General features: G+C 40.1%; 1 protein-coding gene across 1 annotated transcript; it reads right to left on the reverse strand.

Annotated features, from left to right (window-relative positions):
• Positions 1-1,058: 1,058 nt before the first annotated feature.
• Positions 1,059-23,838, reverse strand: LOC124881079. The gene is made up of 8 exons (XM_047386571.1): positions 23,707-23,838; positions 20,316-20,453; positions 17,696-17,789; positions 14,623-14,683; positions 14,210-14,270; positions 13,094-13,208; positions 12,821-12,919; positions 1,059-1,609 (listed from the first exon to the last, which is right to left on the reverse strand). Exons 1-7 carry the CDS (start codon positions 23,789-23,791, stop codon positions 12,826-12,828), a joined length of 648 nt encoding a protein of 215 aa, XP_047242527.1. The 5' UTR covers positions 23,792-23,838; the 3' UTR covers positions 1,059-1,609; positions 12,821-12,825.
• Positions 23,839-24,381: the final 543 nt, after the last annotated feature.

A 24,381-nucleotide genomic window follows, 5' to 3' on the forward strand; every position in this document is an offset into this window, starting at 1 on the left:
ATCTGAGGTAGTTCTGGAATATTTAAACTGAGAGTAACCTGAAGAACAGTAAAACCCGAGCTTCATAAGAACATCATGATTGAACCAGCAGCAGGTCTGAGCTGCTCTGTGGTTCCTAAATATTTCAGCTCATCAGAACAACAACAGCAACATAAACTCACCTTCACAAAGAGACCATCAGCTGGATCTCAGGTTAAACCTCAGTGTTCTTACCTCTAGGTTGCATTTCCTCAGAAATACTGTGTCCCCTTGTTACTGATGTACGTATTGCACTAATAAACCATCCATCTGTACCATCTTATCATTGCAGGGTAATAGGGTGGTCGCCACAGTGCTGGCTCCACTCCCGGTGGCCGCTTGCCGGGGCCTGGCCCCCTGGGTGGTGGTGGTCTTGGGTCTCTAGGTCCATGGCTGGATCTGCTCGGGCGTGGACAGCTGCCCGCGTGGCCTGTGGGCTCGTCGCTGCGGCTCCCTGGGGATTCTGCACTGTCGCTGCTGGGTGGTTCCCCTGGGACTCTCCACTGCTCTTCTCTGGGGGGGTTGCGGTAGTCCCGGCGGTTGTTCTCCTAGGGTTCCTGTGCTTTGGGGGGCCTTTGGATGTCTGTGGCTCGGATCTCCTCAGTGTCCCTAAGTACATTTTATATTCAGAATTACCGTATACTATTTTGTTAAAAAAAAAAAAAACAGCTGCAGGTGTATAAGCAAGCAGGGTGTAATCTTGTATTCTCTTCATCCTTTCTCTCCTCCACTCTTTCCTCCTTTTCTCCCCTTTTTCCCTTTTGCCCCATCTCTCTCTTTTTCGAGCTTTTTTTTTCCTTTTCATTTCAGTCTCGGTGTCCGTACCAATTGAAATATTCACAAAGAAATTTATAATAAAGTTTCTTTTATAAATATTAAGCAGAGCTTTAAAGCATTAGCTGTGATGCTCCGCTTGTGAAAGTAAATCTTTTGGGCAATTTCTTGGCACTCAGACAACAATTCTGAGCGCTACTCTGCCGGACAGGACACGGTTAAAAAAAAAAGAAAAAAAAAAAAGAATAACACTTGAGAAACCCACAGAGATTTAAGATGTTTATTTTACACAGGGGAATAATTCTAAGATCCGGAATCGGGAACCCGCCAACAGCACAGAGAAAAGGGAAACAGGTGAGTTTAGAATAATAAGGTAAGTGATTATTGTTTTGCTAGATTCTTTCTTACAGGAATGAGAAAGTGAACCACCAGGGGGAATGGAGATGTGGAGTCTGGGAGCTCTGCACAGGAGTGGCTTTGGTGAGATAAGTTTATCCAGGAGAATTGGGCTTTGAGGCACAAAGAAGTTTCTAGGAAGCTTGGTTTCTTCAGCATCCATGAAGGGCTGGGTGATGGAGAGGAGAACTGGTGAAGAAGCTTGCCTCAGAGCACATTGGGGGGTGAACAGGGTTTGCTGATGACTTGAGCCGGTTCGTCGTTGAGCCTGGAAGCTGTCAGCCAGAAGGTAGTCCGGACAGGAAACTTGAATCCAGAAGACTTATCCAGAAAAAAACAAAATACTTCAATCCAGAAGTCAGGGGCATACTTGGTTCAGAAGTAGCCAGGAACTGGAGACTGGATCAAACTGGTCAGGAGCCTGAGGAGGAGGACACGGGAAGGTGAGTCAAAGTGCTAGAGAAACTTGAAACAAGCTTCAGTGAACCCTATATTGCCATAACCTTGAGCCATGCACTGGTTTGGGAGGATTTAATTCATTACATCATTGTCATGAGATTTCTGAGTGAGATGGTAGTACTTGGTTTCTCATATTGGAAAGGCATACTTTCAGCTGGACTAGTCATTAAGCTTTAAGGTGGGCCTTAGCAGTGTGCATGTGTGTGTGAAGTCTGCCAAAGGTTCTATCAGGTGTCAGCAGTTTGTTGGGTATGAAAAACTTTGTCATCACCTGATTTGGAGGGTGTGGGAGTTAGGGTTGGGAGGGGAGGGGGGCCTCTCAGCCTCATTGCCCAGGGTCCCCTGGGATTACTAATCCGGCCTAACCTTGAGTCAGAAATTTTTAAATAATATAGGGAGACCATGTTTTTATTCAACTTTGTTGTCAATTCTAAATAGCAAAGCTGTTCAAATATTTGCTAAACATTAGAACATAATGAGTGAGGCACAATGCAGTGAGTAAATGACACCAAATCTTTCACGTCTGAATAAAAAGAACCAAAGGTCCTTTTATTTTGATATTTTCAGATGTGACGTGACCAGACTGCTTTTCACTGATTGGCAGTGGGAGGATGAGAAATGAGAAGGTTTTCGTTGAGGCAGTGCAGGAAAAGCTAATCAAACTCAAGAGCATCTACAATAATATTAAGGACCACCATGGCTGGAGCAGGTCAAACACGTAATTTTACCATTCACGAGTCATAAACCATGACTGAAGGCTGACAGAAAAGAAAAAGGACAAATCACCTTTCTGAATTACATGCAGGCAGAGCGCTGTATATAATAACATCCTAAACCAGCTGATCACACATAAAATCAGCTGTTCAGAGGCACAAACATTTCCCCCAAAACATACAAAACAATACCACCATGAAACAACGTGTTTGGTTCGAAAATGTATTTACGGTCCTTGCAGCCAGAGAGCAGCTGCCCCGTTATCAGACTGCCTGCCGCGGACCAAACAGGAGGACGAGACCGCTGAATCTGCAGAGCACGAATATGCAATATCCAACCTAAAACTAACTTCAAAGGTCAAATGTTTGTGGTTTTGCGCTTTTAAGTCCTGGTCCTCGTTATTACCATGGCTCAGACAAAAACCTTTTCATAAAGCCCAAAATTGTAACTTCTTCAGGCAAACTTTGGAGCTTTACCATCCAGACAGCAGTGTGTCTTCTCTCTGCTTCTCCTGCTCCAACCCCTCACATCAGAACCCCTGAGCCTTATTTTATAAAGTTCTGGCTGGGCTGTGGTCCAGATAATTATCCCAGTGGATCATTTTAGACATAAAAACATAAATACGACATTCTTGCATATACATTAATACAAACGTTATTAGTATTTAGTTTATTTATGTTTTTGTTTTTTTTTCTTTTTTTCATTTCACGCAGATTACTTTAATGTGACAACGTAACACAGTAACTTTAATAGCAGCACAGCGCTCCACACTCATGGCCAGAGTAGTAAGTACCATGTAACTTCCCCCATTTTCACTGTGTAACGAGGGGAAGGACCAGCTAGTGGCCGCAATGTACAACTTCAGGTTTTTGCCAACCACTAGTAAACCCAAGAAGAAGAAGAGCCAAGTAAAGAAGATGAGACCTGCGAGGAGGAGATGCAGAGGATCACAGTGTAGAGGAACACTGTACAACCTGTTTGACTCCAAGATTACATACCAAAAAGTACGTTTAACGGTGGTTTCCTGATAAGGCAATGTTTAAAATAATTTCTGTGTTCACATAGGAGATCAGTTTTGGTAGTTCAGCAACAACTACAAGTCGAGAGCATCAAACTAACGTTACCCGTCGCTACAGACATTCGCTCCTCATTTATTTCTTCATTTAATACAGGTTGTTGCACATAAATGTGTTTCTCTAATGATTTAAGAGCAATAAAATTAGCAGACAATCAGCCTGCTAGCGGATTGTTGCTCTGATGGTTAGGTGAAATGTAACAGGATTATGCCACCCTGTCAAGAAGCTGAAAAGTTTTGTTCAAAGGCTCATAACTTTCTAGGTATTCCATGCAAATAAACTTTACTTACTAACAGTTTGAGTACTCAATTTACAGCTACAATCTGTTTGCCATGACGTTTTGAGGTAATAGGTGGGAATTGATAACATTGTGTAAGTAGTACTTGAAGTGATATGACTAATATGATTGAGAATGAAAATACAGGGATACACGACTTCTTTTTAAAAAGATGCAAATCAGGCACAAATCAAATAGAATTCTGCTCTGGTATCAGCAGCCCTGATGGCTCACATCCTGGGACCAGTCAGGAGAGGAAATGTCAGCCAACCATCACCAGGTCAGAGTATCTACAGAAACAGTCAATACCCAGTTCAGTAGTTACCTCAAGTTTTACATTATTTTGAAATGTTGTTTGCTGCTGTGTGTTGTTTTTGATAAAATTGTGGTTGTGTTTTTATTTTAAAAATACTCATATTTTTGGTTTAATATAGTTCTATCGAGGGAGGAGTCAGAAGCTACAGAGGCCTCTGCCTCTGGGGCCTCTGTGGCTTCAGAGGCAGAGGCCTCTGTGGCTTCTGACTCAGGCCTCTGCCTCTGACCAAGATGATGGTGAGCAAGAAGAGCCAGTCCCAGGAGATACCCCTGACCTCTTGCCAGCCGTGTCCACTTCTGCTTATGTTCCTCCGAAAGGAACCAGTGGTAATTCTACATAACTGAAACCTGCTAGTTTGCTGCCTTATCGGTTTTACAATTTTATTTATCATTGATTTGTGTTTGAATAAATCCATCCATCTATGTTCTATACCTGCTTTATCCGTATAGGTCTCCTTTGAATACATAATATGCAGATACAGTGTTAAAAAAGAACAGAAGGGGGTAAAAAAGAACATGAAAAGAAAAAAATGTTGACCAGTACTCAATTTTTGGTGTATATAGGTGCAGAGGTGAGAAGGCAGAGGGTTTGGGTTAGGGAAGGTCCTACGGTTTTCACCACTCTGTTGATCATGTTTAGTCTCTATACTTCACGCTTACCACAGTATGCTATCCATCATGCCTGCTATTCCAGACCATCACTTTGATGTTGGATTATCATCTATTTGAAAGCTGTTCAATAAATGGGAGCACCCCACAACTTATTTCCCAGTCTGGACATTGTTTGTAAGCACGTAGGAACCTGGATCCGCCCAAACCCAGAAGCGACCAAAGAGATGGAACCTGATGGTCGCTACAACATATATGTATATATATATATATATATATATATATATATATATATATATATTGATCTAATACTGGTTACATTAGGATAATGTGTTACAAGTTATATATTTTCTTTCAATATTATTGATTTCTTTACAAAAAATATATTATACATTCTATTTACACACAAGCAACAATATTTCTACCAATAAAAGCAGTAACATCTACATTAATATTAACAATTACAGGAGTTATAAGTGTGATATCCATTTCTAATCCTCTTTTTATACTTTTTAATGATTGGACATTGCTTGAGCTCCAAATCTGGAATATTTCAAAGCTTCATCACAATGGTGTCATTGTTCAAAAGTTAGAGAGACGAATTCATTTTGATAGTCTATGGACCCCATGAGATAGCCCTGGCCCCCTCTGGCCCCCCAATGATAAAAGTCTATCTCCGCCCCTGGCTTGGTCCTGTTGACTGGTTCCTTCTGTCATGATGGATTGTGTTCTTTTTGGACAAACGTGCAGAACAATGCTCGGGTTCAGCATGGTAAGTTGCAAGCCTCCCTATATCAATAAAATTTAATAATTACAATGTTGGGACCACTTCAAACAACCTAAAATACTTATAACATCACAAAAAGAAGAGAAAGACAAAATAATTAGTTTCTTACTCATTGCAAGTAGAACGGACAGAGATGTGCTTTTAGTTACAAATTTCCTACTGCTCTGAAAAACATCTGTCTTTTTATTATCTTCAGGGTGGTCCCTAGTTACAATAAATGTTGCTGCTCTATAGGATGGGGAAAGATACAGCAGCAACGTGACACAGGTCACACAAACCATTATCTTGTACAAACAAAGCTTGCATAGTCTCCATAATCTTAAGGTATGTGCAATCAGCTGTTATCCTTGTGATGAGTTCCCACTGTGACTGCGTCATCCCGATTCCACCTTTCCTCCTTGCCTGCAAACAACTCATCACGTTTACTTACACATACATCATGAAAGGTTATAAAGGTAAAATAGCAGAGTTAACAACAAGAGAGGAAATATAAGATAAATCTATATACAATTATTCCAACAACCACAGCCATGGTTACAACATGAAATTCCGGTCCGAACTTTCCTGGAACTTTCAAAATAAATCGCATTAACCTACTTCCAGCACAGCCAGGAAAAGGGGTAACAGTGGACTTCCCGTGATGTCACTGTCCAAATAAAATGACCGCTTTCGCAGATATTCTGCTTCTTCACACTGGTCCTAGCGGATCTGGAAGGAGGGACACAGCGCGCTAATGTCTCTTTGCTGGCAAACAGACATAACTGTTCAAACTGGATCCAAGAGTGTCATACGATCACGCAATCATATGCACTAAGTACGAATGGATAGCTGTTTGTGTATCCGGTATTCATTCATGAACGGGGGTAATTAAGGTACAAGCGTGGCTTGACTTTTCTCTCTGAGGTCTACAGATGCAAACTGTGTTATAGAGAGTTCCCTGCAGAGACCCTGTCTCTACAACGCTGAGTGGAGCAGTTTTCCGGGTCTGAAGGAAGGACAACGGGACCGCATCACCATGGTTACAGCAGTAACGTTCAGTTTGGCCGGCCGACAGAGCGAGCCGTCCCTCCCCACGGTTACGTAGGTTAGCTGCAAACTAACCCTTTGTTCACTGTGGATGCTTTCTTCAACTTCGTCGCCTCGGACAACTTTGCCTGAGCACGGTTCACCTGAGAGGTTAGGTTTGGGCAGAGAGAGAGAAGTAGTTTAGAATGAAATAATGAAAATTTTTTTCATTTTATGAAGTTTGGTTTTGTTGGTGTGAAATTCAGCTATCTTAGTGCCAGCACATGTGCTCAGTTTGTGTTCTGTGTTTTTTTTTTTTTTTTAAGTTAAGACAAACTTTATTTAAAGGGTGATTTTAAACACAGAAGATCAACCATAACGCGCCGTCCATGCTTATGCATTTTAACCCCTTTTATTAATGGTATTTTAAAGGTATATGTGTTTGATTCTGATGATAAGCTATAAGCGTCTTTTGTTAGCTTCAACCACACACAGCTAAAGATCGTTTACCCAAAAAGGTTGTTAGTTTTCAATCCAGTAAAACAATATTTCCCTAAATATTTTACTAAACTTGATAACTAAGTAAACACAATTAAGCCCCATTTCTCCAGAAAGATTTGTTTCTTTTTCAAAATAATATTTCCTTAAATATTATTTTACTATTTCCTTAATAATATTTCTTTAAATATTTTAATAAATAAAGGCAACTAATTCCCCACCGTTGAGAATTGGTCAACCAGAAGGTTGGTTTTATTCAGCAGATTATTCTTTAAAATATTATTTTATTAAAATGATATTTTATCTGATCTTGCATTATGAAGGGTTGTCTAAAGGTATGCTGATTATTGCCTAAGTTAGTTCCAAGACTAACTTAACTTCACTACCAGATTCTTCAAGATAATCCTTGGTTCTCAAACATAAATAACATTGCATGGTAATGTTGCATCACTCTTTCGGTCATGATTTTCAACCATCTTTGATCAACTTGTTAATATTTTACATAGCCCAGTAGTCTTCCTTATTTCTTAATGCTGCTTGGTAGTTTAGTTGATTGTTTTACCATGGTGAAGAGTTTGTTGATTGAAATATGTTTGACTCTGAGTTGACTTATTTTTGTTAATAAATTCTTGTATTTTAAGAAATTGTGTGAATTCATTCCATGTGTCTGCAGTTTTGCTGTTCAATAATGTCAGAGCTCGTCTCATCCCTTTCAATTTTGTCCCTATACCACTTATTGGGTATAGGGATGGTATTCACAGGACATCTCTTAACAGACCGAAATATTATTTAATAAATATTAAAATATTAACATTAAATATTAAATAATATATTCATAATTACAACAATAATAATAATAATATTGCTCCTTATAGGGCCCAAAGCATGCTATATTTTAAATTTTCCTGTTGCTTGTAGCCTGCATTGCTTTTTAAAAACCCAGAAGTAAAAAAGATTCAGTGTCTAACGTTGAGAAAACATCAATGTGTACTAACACTAACACATTTATATCTAAAACAATGTTATTTTAAGTGACAGGTTTGTAGCAAATTAAATGTGGTGAGTAAAACTAAGCTTAAAGAGAGCAGTTAGGTTTATTCAAGGTTTGTAGCAACTAATAATGTAATAAAGACCTGTAGGATTTGGCCAAGCCTTGGAAGGAGGACTCAGACTTCCGCTGGTAAAGGATTTTATTCCTTTCTTCTTTTCCCCCAGCCAGTGGAAGTGCATTGTGTAATTGTATCAACAAAATTCCAAGGTAGCACTAGGCCCCTGACTATGGAGCACTAGTACACTGTGCCTCAGGATGCTTAAACTGCACAATTGCTCAGGAGGGAGCTTCTACTCCGGGCTTTATACCAGAAGCTCCTCATATAAGACAAACTACCAATAATTAAGTTTTATAATCAGTGTTACCTTTAAAGTTTTTTTTACCAGCCTATTATTATTATTATTATTATAAAGAGACTTTGCAACTTAGCATGCTGATCCTGAGCATTGTTCTGCATGTTAGTCCGACAAGAAGACAGAAGGACAGAAGGAACCATGTAACAGGAGCAAGCAGACAATCAAGCTACAGAGCTGATCCGGTTGATCCGGCAGCAGAAGGATAAGGCCAGGGCCCCATATGGCAAGAAGATAGAGGTCCAGCCTTCTCCGCTGTTGCTGGAGTAGATGCAAGACACTATTGGGATTCCAGTTTGGTGCTGGCAACATCAGGGTACAGAACGGGCTAGAACTGCTCCTCTCTGCCTCAACCATTCCCTGCCTCATTACCTGCGTTCATGGAAACGGATTATGTTTTCTGTCGGCCTGCTGCCACCTCTTCGTCCTGCCATAGGCACCGGTGTCACCTTCCTTCCACGTCTGCAGCAGCCGCCGAGCACTCTACGTCAGCAGCAGCAGGGCCTTCTGGTCATCACCTGGGCCAAGCAGACAGCCACTTTTTGGACCACCTGGATAAAGCCTTTAAGCAGGTCCTAGTCATTATGGGTGTATTCCAATGGCTGCTTGTGACAAAAAGTTCACCCTGGAGGAGATTGGACATGGCCAATCAACTTAGGTCCTGGGTGGAGGAATGGGGGAGTTTTCTTCCCCCAGATTAACTTAACAAACCTCGAGGCTTAGTCTCAGAGAGCTCTGGCAGAACTCTTCCCTCCTGCCTCCAAGGGTTGGACCCACCCTTCCAGCTTCCAAGCCCAGGATGTTCCACCGCTCTATTCCGCTCCTTCAGCTTCCTCCAGTGGTCATTGGCGGGAGATGGCTGCACCTGTCCCATCCATGCAACTTCCTGCACATCACCTGAGTGCAGCAGGGGAGCCCACACGTGTCTCTAGAATGCTGCTGATGGGCCTGCCTCTACCTTCTCTGCATGTTGCAGATGGCGTTGTAAGATGTAAGATCGACGCTTCAGCTTCTTCCACTGAGGGTCAGCTGAACGACTCAGCTCCTGCCTCTGAGGGTCTTCCAAACTCCTCAGCTCCTGTGTGGGTCTTCCCAATGCCTCAGATCTTCTGGGCACCACTGCAGAGACTGCACAGATGATCTGCCCAGATGATCCGCTGCCTCGTCGAAGGTTCAACCCCTCCCTAAAGCTTCTACATTGTTCCAAGGCTCCCAAGCTTCACCGTGGTTCCAAGGCTTCTGCGCTCCACCGTGGTTTCGAGGCTCCCAACTCCTCTGTGGTCCCAAGTTGCCCAGACTCCTCCATGGGTTTAAGTCTCCCGAGCTCCCAAGCCGTCGGCCACCAAAGAGAGGATCCTCTACCCTCCCCGACCTCTAAGGCTCCTTCTCAGCTGCCGTCAACCTCCGTCTTCTTCTAAGCCGCCGTCGATCTCCTAGCCATCCACCTGAACTGGGCCTACTCGGGATGACCTCCCTGTTGTCCACCTGAACTCTCTTTTGTGTTTTGGTACTTGTCCTCCTTCCGATGCTTCCTCCACCCGCCTTGGTCACATAGTTTTGTGTTTTGGTTTTGCCCTTCTTCAAAGACTGCCTCCACCTGCCTTGATTATATAGTTTTGTGTTTTGCTTCCTTTTTTTTTTATAGGGCAGCCAAGTGGGTGGTGATGACATGATCTGACAGTGTCTCATATTAGATTTATTTTGGTGTTCAATTCAATTCAATTCAATTCAGTTTATTTATATAGCGCCAATTCACAACACATGTTGTCTCAAGGCACTTCACAACAGTCAGGTACATACATTCCAATTAATACTAACAATTGAACAGTGCAGTCGGAGTTAGCTTTTTATTCAAATTGTTGAATAAAAAAAAAGAAAAGTTTTTTCTATCTAAGGAAACCCAGCAGATTGCATCCAGTCAGTGACTTGCAGCATTCCCTCCTCCCTGATGAGCATGTAGAGACAGTGGACAGTCACTGGCATTGACTTTGCAGCAATCCCTCATACTAAGCATGCAAGTGACAGTGGAGAGGAAAAACTCCCTTTTAACAGGAAGAAACCTCCAGCAGAACCAGGCTCAGTATGAGCAGCCATCTGCCACGACCAACTGGGGATTTGAGAGAACAGAGCAGAGACACACAAAAATAACACAGAAGCACTGATCCAGGAGTACTTTCTATGGGAAGGAAAAGTAAATGTTAATGGATGTAGCTTCTTTAGTCGTTTCACCTAGAAAGAAAGAACAGATACACTCTGAGCCAGTTTTCAAGGTTAGAGTCTGAAAGAGAGCACATAGAGTTTGTTACAGTTAAGCTCAGTCAATTACCATGTCTAGGAGAGAGAAAGGGTTAAACACTAAAAGACAGACATTCAGATTTGTTACTTCCCGGGATTCCTGTTCGGTGTTTTGGTAGATCTATTTTCTCCCTGTCGGTTATGTTCCTTAGTTGCTATTCATTCCATTGTATACGTATGCCCATTCTGTTACATTCACGGATCTTCCGTGTTAATTAACCTCCCTCCTTCAGTAGCCTGCAATTTGCTACCACCAGCCACTCCTGATTGCTCCTTGATTAGCACCCTTGGTTGACTGGTCCATTCTCCACTCTCCCTCAGTGTTTATACTTTCTGGTTGTCATTGCTATTCATTGGTTCCTTTTATGAACTACACTAACTACTACCTGCTCCATGTCTGTTTTTCAATCAGTGTTAATTTTAAAGGTTTTCTCCAATTTATTATTATTATTATTATAATAAGGAGGCTTTGCCACTTAAACTGAGAACAATTAAACATCAAGAAAGAAACCAAACAAATCTGTACACATATAAAACTGCTATATGTTGAGGCTGCTGGAGGACATAATGACCACTTTCACTCTCTTTGCTACATTCTCATACTACTCTCCAATTTTGCATTATATGCGTTATTTCAGCTTTCAACTTTATGTTCTCTCTCTTTTGTCTTCCTAGAAGTTACACCTGACCTGACTCTGTGTCTACCTGTGACACCTTTCTGGAGAGGGGCATCGTCCAAGCTTCTGCTGCCAACAACTTAATGCTCACCTTCTACAGATGATCCACTTGGCGCTGTCTTTCAGTGTTTAACCCTTTCTTTCTCCTAGACATAGCAATTGACTGAGCTTCTACTGTGACTAACTCTATGTGCTCTCTTTCAGACTCTATCCTTGAAAACTGGCTCAAAGTTTATCTGTTCTTTCTTTCTAGATGAAACGACTAAAGGAGCTACATCCTCTAACATTTACTTTTCCTTCCTATAGGAAGTACTCATGGATCAGTGCTTCTGTATTCTTTGTGTGTCTCTGCTCTGTTCTCTCTAACCCCCAGTCAGTCGTGGCAGATGGCTGCTCACACTGAGCCTGGTTCTGCTGGAGGTTTCTTCCTGTTAAAAGGGAGTTTTTCCTCTCCACTGTCGCTACATACATGCTCAGTATGAGGGATTGCTGCAAAGTCAACGCCAGTGACTGCCCACTGTCTCTACATGCTCATCCGGGAGGAGTGAATGCTATAAGTCACTGACTGGATGCAATCTGCTGGGTTTTCTTAGATAGAAAGACTTTTTAACCAGTTTGAATAAATAACTGAATCTAACTGCACTGTTTGATAGTTAGAATTAATTGGAATGTATGTACCTGGCTTGAAATCTGGGTGATTTGACTGAATTGACTTTGTAAAGTGCCTTGAGATGACATGTGTTGTGAATTGGCGCTATATAAATAAAACTGAATTGAACTGAATCCTGAAAAGTGCTTCAACAATAGGAAGCTTTGCTCTGACATTCCACTTTTAGCTAATAGATATTAATTCCTAAATCCATTTAAAAAATACTGAACAGAAAAGCATGATCAAAGAGCCAGCCCAAAAAGAGATAGGGGAGTTATGAGCTTATTACACACGATTACACCTCAAACACATTATCATGTCTTTGGTGTGCAGATTTACTAAGTTGTGCTTAAAACTCTAATTACAATAAATTAATGCTGTTGTTAAGTAAATGGTATTGTGATCAAACCTGGGATGTGCTCAAACTGCTGGCTCAATTTGGTCAGGACTGAACTAATTATATTTTAAAAGTTTCTTAAAAAACACTGTATTAGCTTATATAATCAGATTTTATTTATTTATTTTTAAATTGAATTGTAATGTGTGCAAATGCTATACAAATGAATGTGCCTTTCTAGTATTGAAAAATCAGAACCATTAGACAAAAGTTAGATTTATTGAACATAACCTAAGAAAATGTTAATGATATTGTCTTTTGCCAATCCCACTACTGGTTACAATTACTGCTGTAGGACATTTGTTATACAATGCTTTCAGAAGAAATTGTTGAAAAACCAACAATGATTGTATATTGAAAGCAAAATCGTTGTTTACTTGAATTGTAATAGCACTGATGAAATCGTGATTGCTTTGCTACATACGTTTCATTCTACGTCACATGATCTGATAAAGCATGACAGTAGGCACCTCCTTTAAAAGGATCTTTTCACCAGAAGATTAAGAATCCTCTTCACCCAGGGTTGATTTGGATCCACGCAGATGTGGTATGACCTTTTTGTTTTTAAACTGAAAGAAAATAAATGCACATAATTTATATTTTTGTCCATAAAAGAGGAAATAAAATATGCATAATAACAATTAAAACTTCACTTTTAATATGAGTATAGTTAAGACAAAAAACCCAGCAAATTTTGTAAATAGCCTACTGTGAATGACAGGAACCCAGCTTGCTGTACTTACATAGCTGCAGTCAAGAGACAGCGGGGGGGACCAGTCAAGTAATATGAAGTGAAGACATTTTTGTTTATGGGTTTTCGGAACAATTTAAAGCAGCAGACATCAAGAAAGGTTGCACCTGAAAATAAGGCCATGGCATTGGTGAATGTCTGATTGAATAAATACTTATTTTCTGCTGCAGGAGTGAAAGGGTTTAGTTTGACTTTTCCCTGAATGGGTAGTGATGTCAATTTTCTGCATTTTTGGACTAGAGCAGCTTCAGTGATTTCCCCATTAATTGCAAATAATGCATGGATCATTCTGAGTTTCTAGTAGCTGTTGAAAGTAGGATTTAGTGTTTAATGTTTGCTAATCACATCAATTAAATCAAATGGATAGACTCTGTTGGATCCAATAGAAATTAACAGTTTAGGGACTACTACCTGGAGTTGTATAAAGCACAAAAACAACTCAACCTACTAAAAAACCTTTCTCAGTCAAATAGATGTACCTATCGTGTCAGATAAAAAAAAGTAGACTTAATCAAAACTTACTAAAGAAGAAATTTTCTAGTCCCACACCTAGAAATGTTTGAATCAAACTATCTACCTCCTTTAAATACCACACTAAACAATCTTCTGCCTAAACCAGGAAAATCTCTAGATAAATGTAAGAATCTAACGCCCATTATTCTATTGAATTCAGATTTAAGAATCTTTGTAAAATATTAGCAGACGATTACAAAAAAATCCTCCCCAATATAGAGACCAAAATAAATTTGTAATGGGAAGGCAGGGCACTTATGCCAAAAAATGTATGGCCTTGATTTGGAAAAAACAATCTTAGGCCTAATGGCATCCAGGGGATTTGGCAGATGCTATCTGCCCTCCAACTGGAGAAGATTATGTGTGTACTAAAAGGCAAACAGTTGCTTGCAACATAGATGACTTTTTAATATGCACCACCAGTTGCTTGTTCTATGTCTATGCATGTTATAAAAAGCATAAGACATCAGTAAATATATTCTGGCAAAAACAATCCTTGTAAGTAGTAATTAGTTTTATTTAGTTAGACTTTGTTTTGTTGTTTAAAACTATAAGATTTCTGATTTGGTGCAAACCTGCTGGAATAAATACTCACTTGCTGGTCCAGGTATGACAGGGCTCAGGTTGATTTCCTGCTGATTGGGTTGGTTCAGTATCTGTTCATGAGTAAATAAAGTAGGGTAGTTTATAGCCACAAGCCCTTATGTCCAGGAGACCGTATTCTGATGATGTAATTAATGTGTGAAGGTATTTGGGATCCTGACGTTTGATGTGTTGGCTGAGGTGTGTTAGATCTTAACTTTGCTGTACATATTACATTGCTGTGGTTAATCATTTTTCTGGCCACTGTGGAGTATATGAATTGTGCTGGTAGAACAACCAGGGCTTTAAGTGCCACATTTATGTAGCAATACATTTTCTGTAATGACTTAACTGAGAGACTTGACTTTTGTTTAACTTGCTTTGCATCATCTGCTTTGGTGAATGTTTGCTAGAGAAAATACTCACGTTCTTGTTCAGGTCTGAGAGATCAGAGGTGGATTTTCTGCTTAATGGGTCTGATGATGTCCTGATTTTGAGAGATAGAGTAAATGCATCCAAATCTCTGAGAATAAAACAAAATAGTTTGTCTGCACACACACAATCTTCTGTTTAACAAATAGGCAACAGGACTGTTTTTGTTAATTAGAATTATTCAATGAGTCACCTATTAACCTAAGCAAGGCCCTAAGTAAAAAATACTCAGAGTACCTCTGTGGATTATTTGTACTGTAGGACTTAAAGCTAAATGCAGTTTAAGGGGAAAATCTTCCTGTGTCCCTTTGTCTCCATCCAACATCAGGCTTTGCCTTGTAAGATGAATGGCAAATAGGAATGTAACAAGATAATTTATCATCCGTTTTGGTACATATCTCAGTTTTAAAGGCCCCCTTTAGTAAGTTCTCGTACATTTCAATCAAGAGAAATGCATAAATGTCTTATTTCTTACAATAATTTTAGAATATTAATATGTCCCAATAACCTTTAGCCCTCCATATAATTTCCTAGTGCTGATTTTCTTTGTGTTTCCCTTGTTCCCTGCTTGACCAAGGGATCCTCTGTGTTCCTCAAGGTTACCTCCTAAGCTCCAGTCTGGAAAATACTCTCTGAGATACTTCCTGGATTTGCACCTCAACTCCCCTAAAGACATAACCTCCTGGATCACTTTATCCCATGACCAGCAACTAACAGCTCCCACCTACCGGAACATTCAAACTGTTCACTAACTCATTTATCACAGCTTCTTCAAAACCATCGATTGCATTCATCTCTCCACCTTTCCCTCCCACTGAACGTCCAGCCAGTGTTACAGGACACCCTTAGACGTCAACATCTGCTCTGTATTTTTTTTTACCTGTTAAACATTGATCACTGTCTCCTGAGGGTTCCCCATGTGGGTCAGAACCTTCCCTCAAAACATGACAGGCTGGAGATCTGACTTGATTTCGTCAAGACAAGCAGGTACAGACAATAGTACATATTACATATATACAGGGGTTGGACTATGAAACTGAAACACCTGGTTTTAGACCACAATAATTTATTAGTATGGTGTAGGGCCTCCTTTTGTGGCCAATACAGCGTCATTTCGTCTTGGGAATGACATATACAAGTCCTGCACAGCAGTCAGAGGGATTTTAAGCCATTCTTCTTGCAGGATAGTGTCCAGGTCACTACGTGATACAGGTGGAGGAAAACGTTTCCTGACTCGCTCCTCCAAAACACCCCAAAGTAGCTCAATAATATTTAGATCTGGTGACTGTGCAGGCCATGGGAAATGTTCAACTTCCCTTTCATGTTCATCAAACCAAGCTTTCACCAGTCTTGCTGTGTGTATTGGTGCATTGTCATCCTGATACACGGCACCACCTTCAGGATACAATGTTTGAACCATTGGATGCACATGGTCCTCAAGAATGATTCGGTAGTCCTTGGCAGTGATGCTCCCATCTAGCACAAGTATTGGGCCAAGGGAATGCCATGATATGGCAGCCCAAACCATCAATGATCCACCCCCATGCTTCACTCCGGGCATGCAACAGTCTGGGTGGTACGCTTCTTTGGGGCTTCTCCACACCTTAACTTTCCCGCATGTGGGGAAAACAGTAAAGGTGGACTCATCAGAGAACAATACATATTTCACATTGTCCACAGCCCAAGATTTGCGCTCCTTGCACCATTGAAACCGACGTTTGGCATTGGCATGAGTGACCAAAGGTTTGGCTATAGCAGCCCGGCCGTGTATATTGACCCTGTGGAGCTCCCGACGGACAGTTCTGGTGGAAACAGGAGAGTTGAGGTGCACATTTAATTCTGCCGTGATTTGGGCAGCCGTGGTTTTATGTTTTTTGGATACAATCCGGGTTAGCACCCGAACATCCCTTTCAGACAGCTTCCTCTTGCATCCACAGTTAATCCTGTTGGATGTGGTTCATCCTTCTTGGTGGTATGCTGACCTTACCCTGGATACCGTGGCTCTTGATACATCACAAAGACTTGCTGTATTGGTCACAGATGCGCCAGCAAGACGTGCACCAACAATTTGTCTTCTTTTGAACTCTGGTATGTCACCCATAATTTTGTGTGCATTTCAATATTTTGAGCAAAACTGTGCTCTTACCCTGCTAATTGAACCTTCACAATCTGCTCTTACTGGTGCAATGTGCAATCAATGAAGACTGGCTGCCAGGCTGGTCCAATTTAGCCATGAAACCTCCCACACTAAAATGACAGGTGTTTCAGTTTCATTGTCCAACCCCTGTATATATATAATACAGAATATATGACAATAAAGACACTTAAAAATGTTTAACATTGTTTCATATATTTTGAGTCCAGTGCACAGGTTTTACTCAAGTGAGATATTAGTTGCATCTGGCGAGAAAACATCTCTCATCAGACAGATTCTCCTGAACACAGTACTGGTGTACTGTCACATATCTGCTTCTATAAATACTTCTGTTGCTCTTGAGGCTGGTTGAATGCTACAGGTAGCCTGATCTAGGCTTTAGCATATTTTTTCTGTACCAGTCATGTTAACATCTGGCTTAATGTCATATCAGGTCAGTAATTATGTTCCGTGTAAAGCCAGCTACTTATCTTATCAGCATGATTAAGCTAGTTGGATAAATGTCTCATTACTAAAGTTTACAGAAGATACATGGGCAGCATCACCATGTATTAAAAACCACCCCAGTCTCATCAAGAAATTATATTATTATCAATGACACGCCTTTAAATCTCCTTCTGTCTGAGGGTCAATTCTCTTTGTCAGGGAACCTAAAATGTATGAAAGGAATGAGAGGAAAATATTGTGAAAGGCATAGTAAAATGTTTGCACCTTTGTATGCATAGGTGTGTTCAAGATCAGTCTTTTCTCCATCACTGTTAAAAAAAAATCTGACCTAAACATTTGGTTCTGTTCACCTATTTTTGCCTACTGTCTATGTTGTTTTAGAAAGTTGTGCAGCAGAACATAGAATTTTACACTTTAGTTTCGGACATCAACCTCTTCCACTTAAATTTCAATAATGTTACTTACATTTGATCAGGACTGTGCTGAGGTGGAGAACATGTGGGAAACTTGTCACCTGAGTTAGATTCTTCATTGTGTGGTATTTTCCTCCTGTCATTCACTGCAAATAATACAGACTTGTTGGTAAACTATACATGTAATTATACCAAACTTTGTATTCACATCAACATGTACAGTGCCTCATTCATAACCCTTGACATCTTTCACATTTGTCACATTACACCTTTAAACCTCAATGGATTTTTATTAGGATTTCACAAAACAGCTGTATTTATATAGAGGTAAAGAAAAATTAATAATTTGGAAACTGGTTTTATCCAAGGCTATCAGTAAATGGGAGTAAATGGGATCAATACAAATTCACAAAAAATCTTTTCAGATTTTTATATTCTGTTAAAACCCTTAAAAATCATGTATCGTATTCTTCCACCGTAAATTGTGCAGCACTTTGAGTCGGTCCGTCACTTAAAACACTGAAGATAAAACGTAACAAAAGGGGAAAACTTCCAGGGATAAAATATCTTTGCTATTGTGCTGTGTAGATGCTCTGCCAAATGTACACTACCAGACAAAAGTTTTACACACACTCATTTAATGGTTTTCTTTATCTTCATGACTAACCTATTTGAATTGTATGTAGATTTTCACTGAATGCATCAAAACTGTGAATGAACACATATGAAATACACATAATATATATATACAGGGGTTGGACAATGAAACTGAAACACCTGTCATTTTAGTGTGGGAGGTTTCATGGCTAAATTGGACCAGCCTGGTAGCCAGTCTTCATTGATTGCACATTGCACCAGTAAGAGCAGAGTGTGAAGGTTCAATTAGCAGGGTAAGAGCACAGTTTTGCTCAAAATATTGAAATGCACACAACATTATGGGTGACATACCAGTGTTCAAAAGACGACAAATTGTTGGTGCACGTCTTGCTGGCGCATGTGTGACCAAGACAGCAAGTCTTTATGATGTATCAAGATCCACGGTATCCAGGGTAAGGTCAGCATACCACCAAGAAGGACAAACCACATCCAACAGGATTAACTGTGGACGCAAGAGGAAGCTGTCTGAAAGGGATGTTCGGGTGCTAACCCGGATTGTATCCAAAAAACATAAAACCACGGCTGCCCAAATCATGGCAGAATTAAATGTGCACCTCAACTCTCCTGTTTCCACCAGAACTGTCCGTCAGGAGCTCCACAGGGTCAATATACATGGCCGGGCTGCTGTAGCCAATCCTTTGGTCACTCATGCCAATGCCAAACGTCGGTTTCATTGGTGCAAGGAGCGCAAATCTTGGGCTGTGGACAATGTGAAACATGTATTGTTCTCTGATGAGTCCACCTTTACTGTTTTCCCCACATCCGGGAGAGTTACGGTGTGGAGAAGCCCCAAAGAAGCGTACCACCCAGACTGTTGCATGCAAGGACTACTGAACCATTCTTGAGGACCATGTGCATCCAATGGTTCAAACATTGTATCGTGAAGGCGGTGCCAGGTATCAGGATGACAATGCACCAATACAAACAGCAAGACTGGTGAAAGATTGGTTTGATGAACATGAAAGTGAAGTTGAACATCTCCCATGGCCTGCACAGTCACCAGATCTAAATATTATTGAGCCACTATGGGGTGTTTTGGAGGAGCGAGTCAGGAAACGTTTTCCTCCACCAGTATCACGTAGTGACCTGGCCACTGTCTTGCAAGAAGAATGGCTTAAAATCCCTCTGACCACTGTGCAGGACTTGTATATGTCATTCCCAAGACGAATTGACGCTGTATTGGCTGCAAAAGGAGGCCCTACACCATACTAATAAATTATTGTGGTCTAAAACCAGGTGTTTCAGTTTCATTGTCCAACACCTGTACATATACATACATATAATGTATATGTATGTATATGTATGTATAACAAAAACTTGCAAAAGAACTTTAAATATGTTTTATGTTTTATATTTTAGATTCCTTAAAGTAACCGCTCTTCACTGTAATGACTAAAATATTAACATTTGACCTTTTCTCAATGAACTTCTGGGAAGTTCTTCCAAGACTATTTGGAAAACCATTTCAGGTGACCACCTCATGAAGCTCAACAAGAGAATGTCAACAGAGCAAAGCAGTAATCAAAGCAAAGAGTGTCTATTTTGAAGAATCTAAAATATAAAAGATGTTTATAGTTATGTCACGTGTTTTGTTTACTATATAAGTCGATGTTTGTTCATTCACATTTTTCTTTTCTTCTGCGAGAATCTACAATGTAAATAGTCATGAGAATAAAGAGAACCTTTAAGTCCGAAACTGAATCTATAATATTTGACCAGTAATGCATTCAGCACAACCTCTTTGAGCTGCAATTCATTTTTATATTTTATGTTAAAACATTTTAGAAGATTCATATTTGCAGAATTTGTTGAACAAACATGCATATCACCTAATTTAATGTTTTGCTGACTCTAAAATGAACCCTAATTTAATTTTGGAGAGATGATGTGAGGCAGAAGATCTCTCCAACCAAGCGATTCACATACTTATATTCTGTTTCCAGTTCTAACAGTATGTATTTACAATACAAACTTTTTTCTTGTTCCACACAATATTAAACAAAACTAGGTCTTACAGGGGAGTTCTGTGATGTTGTTGATTTCTTCAACTGAAGGTATTATAGATGTCCAGTTTCTATCAGAGCTAGGCTGAAGGCAAAACTCCCTCATAAACATCTCCTCATCAGAGCTGCTGCTTCTCCTCTGAACAAACACTGCAGGTGAAGAGACACAACCATTTGTTTCAGTCCAGGTCACAAGTTCACATCTACTCATCTTGAATATTAATGTTAGGCCAAATGAAGAGAACATTTATCATTTCCTTAAAAGTTCCTTGGCGAGCTGCCTCTGAACCAGGGGCCCTCATGCTTAAAAGGGTGTGCAGCTTTCACACTAAAAGTTGGTGTATGGAACAAATTTTGAAAAGTGCAGAGCAGGAAACAACTGACGTGTAAAAGACCATGCATACACATTTTTCCTCACACCTTTCCTTCATACATCCTAATTTGCATTAAAATAGAGCGCAACTGCAGCTGAAGCCTGGACCCCCCTGTTCCCATCCGTAAATAAATATGCAAATTTCTAGAAATACACGCAAGACTCCCACCAGATGTAAAGATAACCATGGCAAAGAAGAAGAATTTTACTGAATGTGAAATACAAGTGTTAGTTTCCAAAGAGGAAGTATCATGTTATTTGGTAATCAGTCAGTCATTTTCTACCACTTATTCCATAGTGGGTCACAGGGGAGCTGGTGCCTATCTCCAGCAGTCTATGGGCGAGAGGCGGGGTATACCCTGGACAAGTCGCCAGTCCGTTGCAGGGCAACACACAAACAACCATGCAATCACTCATTCATACACCTAAGGGCAATTTAGATTGACCAATTAACCTAACAGGCATATCTTTGGACTGTGGGAGGAAGCTGGAGTACCTGGTGAGAACCCACACATGCACAGGGAGAACATGCAAACTCCATGCAGAAAGACCCCTGGCTGGGAATTGAACCCAGGACCTTCTTGCTGCAAGGCAACAGTGCTACCAACTGTGCCACCGTGCAGCCCTATTTGGTAGTCATTCTTTCAAAAATATGATTATAATTCAAATAATCATAATTACAATTATATTACAAAGGAATCCTTAGTTGAACCAGGCCAATGTGTCACTGCATTTTTGAGACACATTTACACATCACAAATGAGTTGCACACTGTAGGACTTATTATTATTGATTATAACTATTTATCAAAAATTATAATTAAAGATCATAATTAGAAGCAATAAACTCTAACAAAAACTCTTTTCTTACAAATAAAGATCAGAGATACATTCTGGTGGTGTGATTATTGGGCTTACAGCACTTAATAGTTACAATTAGGTAATTATCATTAATAATTGATAATTATTAACCAAAACCACGCTAAATGTCACTGTGTTATCAACCTTTTCAGCAAATGATGGGATGCTAACCTTCTCTTGACACATAATCACTCTTACACAAAATAAACACAAACGCTGTCTCTTTATCTATATGAAAATGTATTAAACCGATAGTCCCACTTACAATCAAACTATTCTGGTCCAACAACGTTCACCTAACTAAGCATGCACTATTCTACAAAAATTTTAGAATTATGATTATTGATTAATTAATCTTTATCAATAATTATAATTAAAAATCATAATTTGACAAAATTTATTTCTTAACCAAAATCCTCGTTTATGAATCGAGACCAGAGATGTCTTCTGGTGTTGTAATTGTGGCTCAACGCCTCTGATAATTATAACCGTTAAATACTCAGTAATAATTAATAACTATTGCCAGAGATGTCACTGTTTAATCGACCGTTTCTGCTGAAACGTGTGGAACTTCAACCTTATCTTGACTGACGAATCACTTTTGCACAAAATAAACACAAAACGCCTTCTCTTTATCTATGTGAATATTTATTAAATCACAGCCCTGATACACTCGCTCTTCCGATTTAATAATCTTCACCTACTCAAACATGCAAAGTTCTACACAAAAAGGGGGTAAAATATCTAACTAAACAAAATAAAGCAAAACAGCAGTGGGTGCGTATGGGATCAAACCAGCAGTTATGGCAAAAATGATAATATGACAAAGGGGTGTGGTGATGAGTGGAGGTTGGGGCACAGCTCCAACTGTAACTCAGTTATACTCAGTCATAAAACGTCCCCCAACACTGTGAGGTGAGCACACAAAGAGTTATACAACTTTGTTACGTGTTAAGCTCACGTCTTCGATCGGCAAAGTGAAATTTCTGGCCTTCTTATTCCAGAAACCTCAGTTATGAATTCTTCGTTGGCCAACGAGAGAGAGAATAAATGAAATCCACTCGGGACTCTTCTCCAGGTGATGCTTCAGATGTTGGTAACCGTGTCACGGTCTCCAGCTGAAGGCAAATGGTGGGTCGTCTCATCTTCTGTTATATAGTTGACGGTGGCCTCAGGGCTGCGACACCCCGGTCTTATCAGCCGCGGGGGCCGACGGGATCTGTAGGAACGGGCTGTCCTGGATACAAAATGGCTGAAAACGCCAGGAGGCCTGGTGGCGTCCAGCAACGTGCAAATGGTCCAATATTCAGCAAACAAGTGGTCCAACAAAAAGGTGCACACTAATAATCAAAAATAAGGATATGTGTGGGAGGGTAGATGGAGATCAAATCAGCAGTTTATGGACAAATGAGAATAAAACAACAATTTGGATTAACTTGGAAAGATGATCAAAAACCACTACGCTATGAAACCGTACTCCATGTTCGTTTCTTGACCACGGCTATTAGCTACTAGCAGCTGATAGCCCCAAATCTCGAACAAAGGGTCATAAAACTCTAAGGCAGGAGCTTGGTGGAAAAACCCCAAGTGAAATAAAATGATGGAATAAACAACAGAGTGGCCAGGCCACAAAGTCCAGACTGCAGTCTGTTTTGATTGAAAATCTTCCATAGTTCTGCTTTAACTCCAGGCTGATTGGCAATCAGCAGGACGAACGCATCCAACTTGTGCACAACCACTTGTTGCACTTCCACAGTATTCAAACCTCAAATCAAAATAGTTCAGCATAAAACACTTCAATCAATATGCAACACGTTAATACCTTGGATTAATTAATGGTGATCCTTATTCTCCTTAACTATGCCTCACCCTGCCCAGACCCAGTTGTGTTGGAACAGGGAAACATCTAAAGGTTAGAGGACACCAGCCCTCGAGGACTGGAGTTTGACACCTCTATAATCTTTAAAAGCCTGAAAGTGAAATGACATTCATGATCACCAAAACCCGTGAACCAAAATAACTCAGTGTATAGTATTAGCAGTTAATGAGATCTTACAAAGATAAAAAAGGAACATCAAGAAGTCTGAATTACCAGAGACATATTTGTTCATACATATTGCATATAAATGGCAGCAACAATCTAAGGTCCAGGTTCTTTAGTTGCTCTTACCTGAGAAATCTGGATCCAGAGTTAAAAATAAGAGAATCCAGACAACGTTCAGCAGAACCACACTGACCTGAACAATCTGCTGCATGTTTGTGTTTGCTGATGTTCTGTAACTTCACTCAGTCAGTGAAAAAGATGTGTGTTACAGGATGAACTCAGCGTGGTTAGTATGGTTTCATGTCTCTGTGCAGCCATTATGAATATTTTTAGATACAACCACAAACAGGTAAAAGGTTACAGATGGCACAATGCGGGACCTTATTTGGCCAAAGCAAAAATATGCTAACATTAATCTGTGTAAAGTTTTGCATGTCACCATCAGTCCCCAGGACAACAGATTTTTACATGTTGAAGCAGCAAATTGAGCTTTTATTCTGAGTTTATCACCATAGTAACAGACTCAGTGAACATAACCTGCTTGCATACAGGTTTACTTTGAGAAAAACTGAGTTTCTTTGCAGTTCAGCTCAATTCAGAAACAATGAAATTTGACTTTGATTTCACGTGCTCAATAAAGGATAAAAGGAACAGTATGCACCAGCAATTTTAATATAAGAAAAAAAAGGTAGGTTGTGGTCATGCATATGTGCTTATTTTGTTTCACAGCAGAGTAGATGAATACTCAGGCTGTAAGGTGTTCATTGTTTTCATTGGTGTGACAGTCTGTGTCACTCTGTG

This window comes from Girardinichthys multiradiatus, chromosome 14 (assembly GCF_021462225.1).
Source record: "Girardinichthys multiradiatus isolate DD_20200921_A chromosome 14, DD_fGirMul_XY1, whole genome shotgun sequence".
Taxonomy (NCBI): Eukaryota; Metazoa; Chordata; class Actinopteri; order Cyprinodontiformes; family Goodeidae; genus Girardinichthys; species Girardinichthys multiradiatus.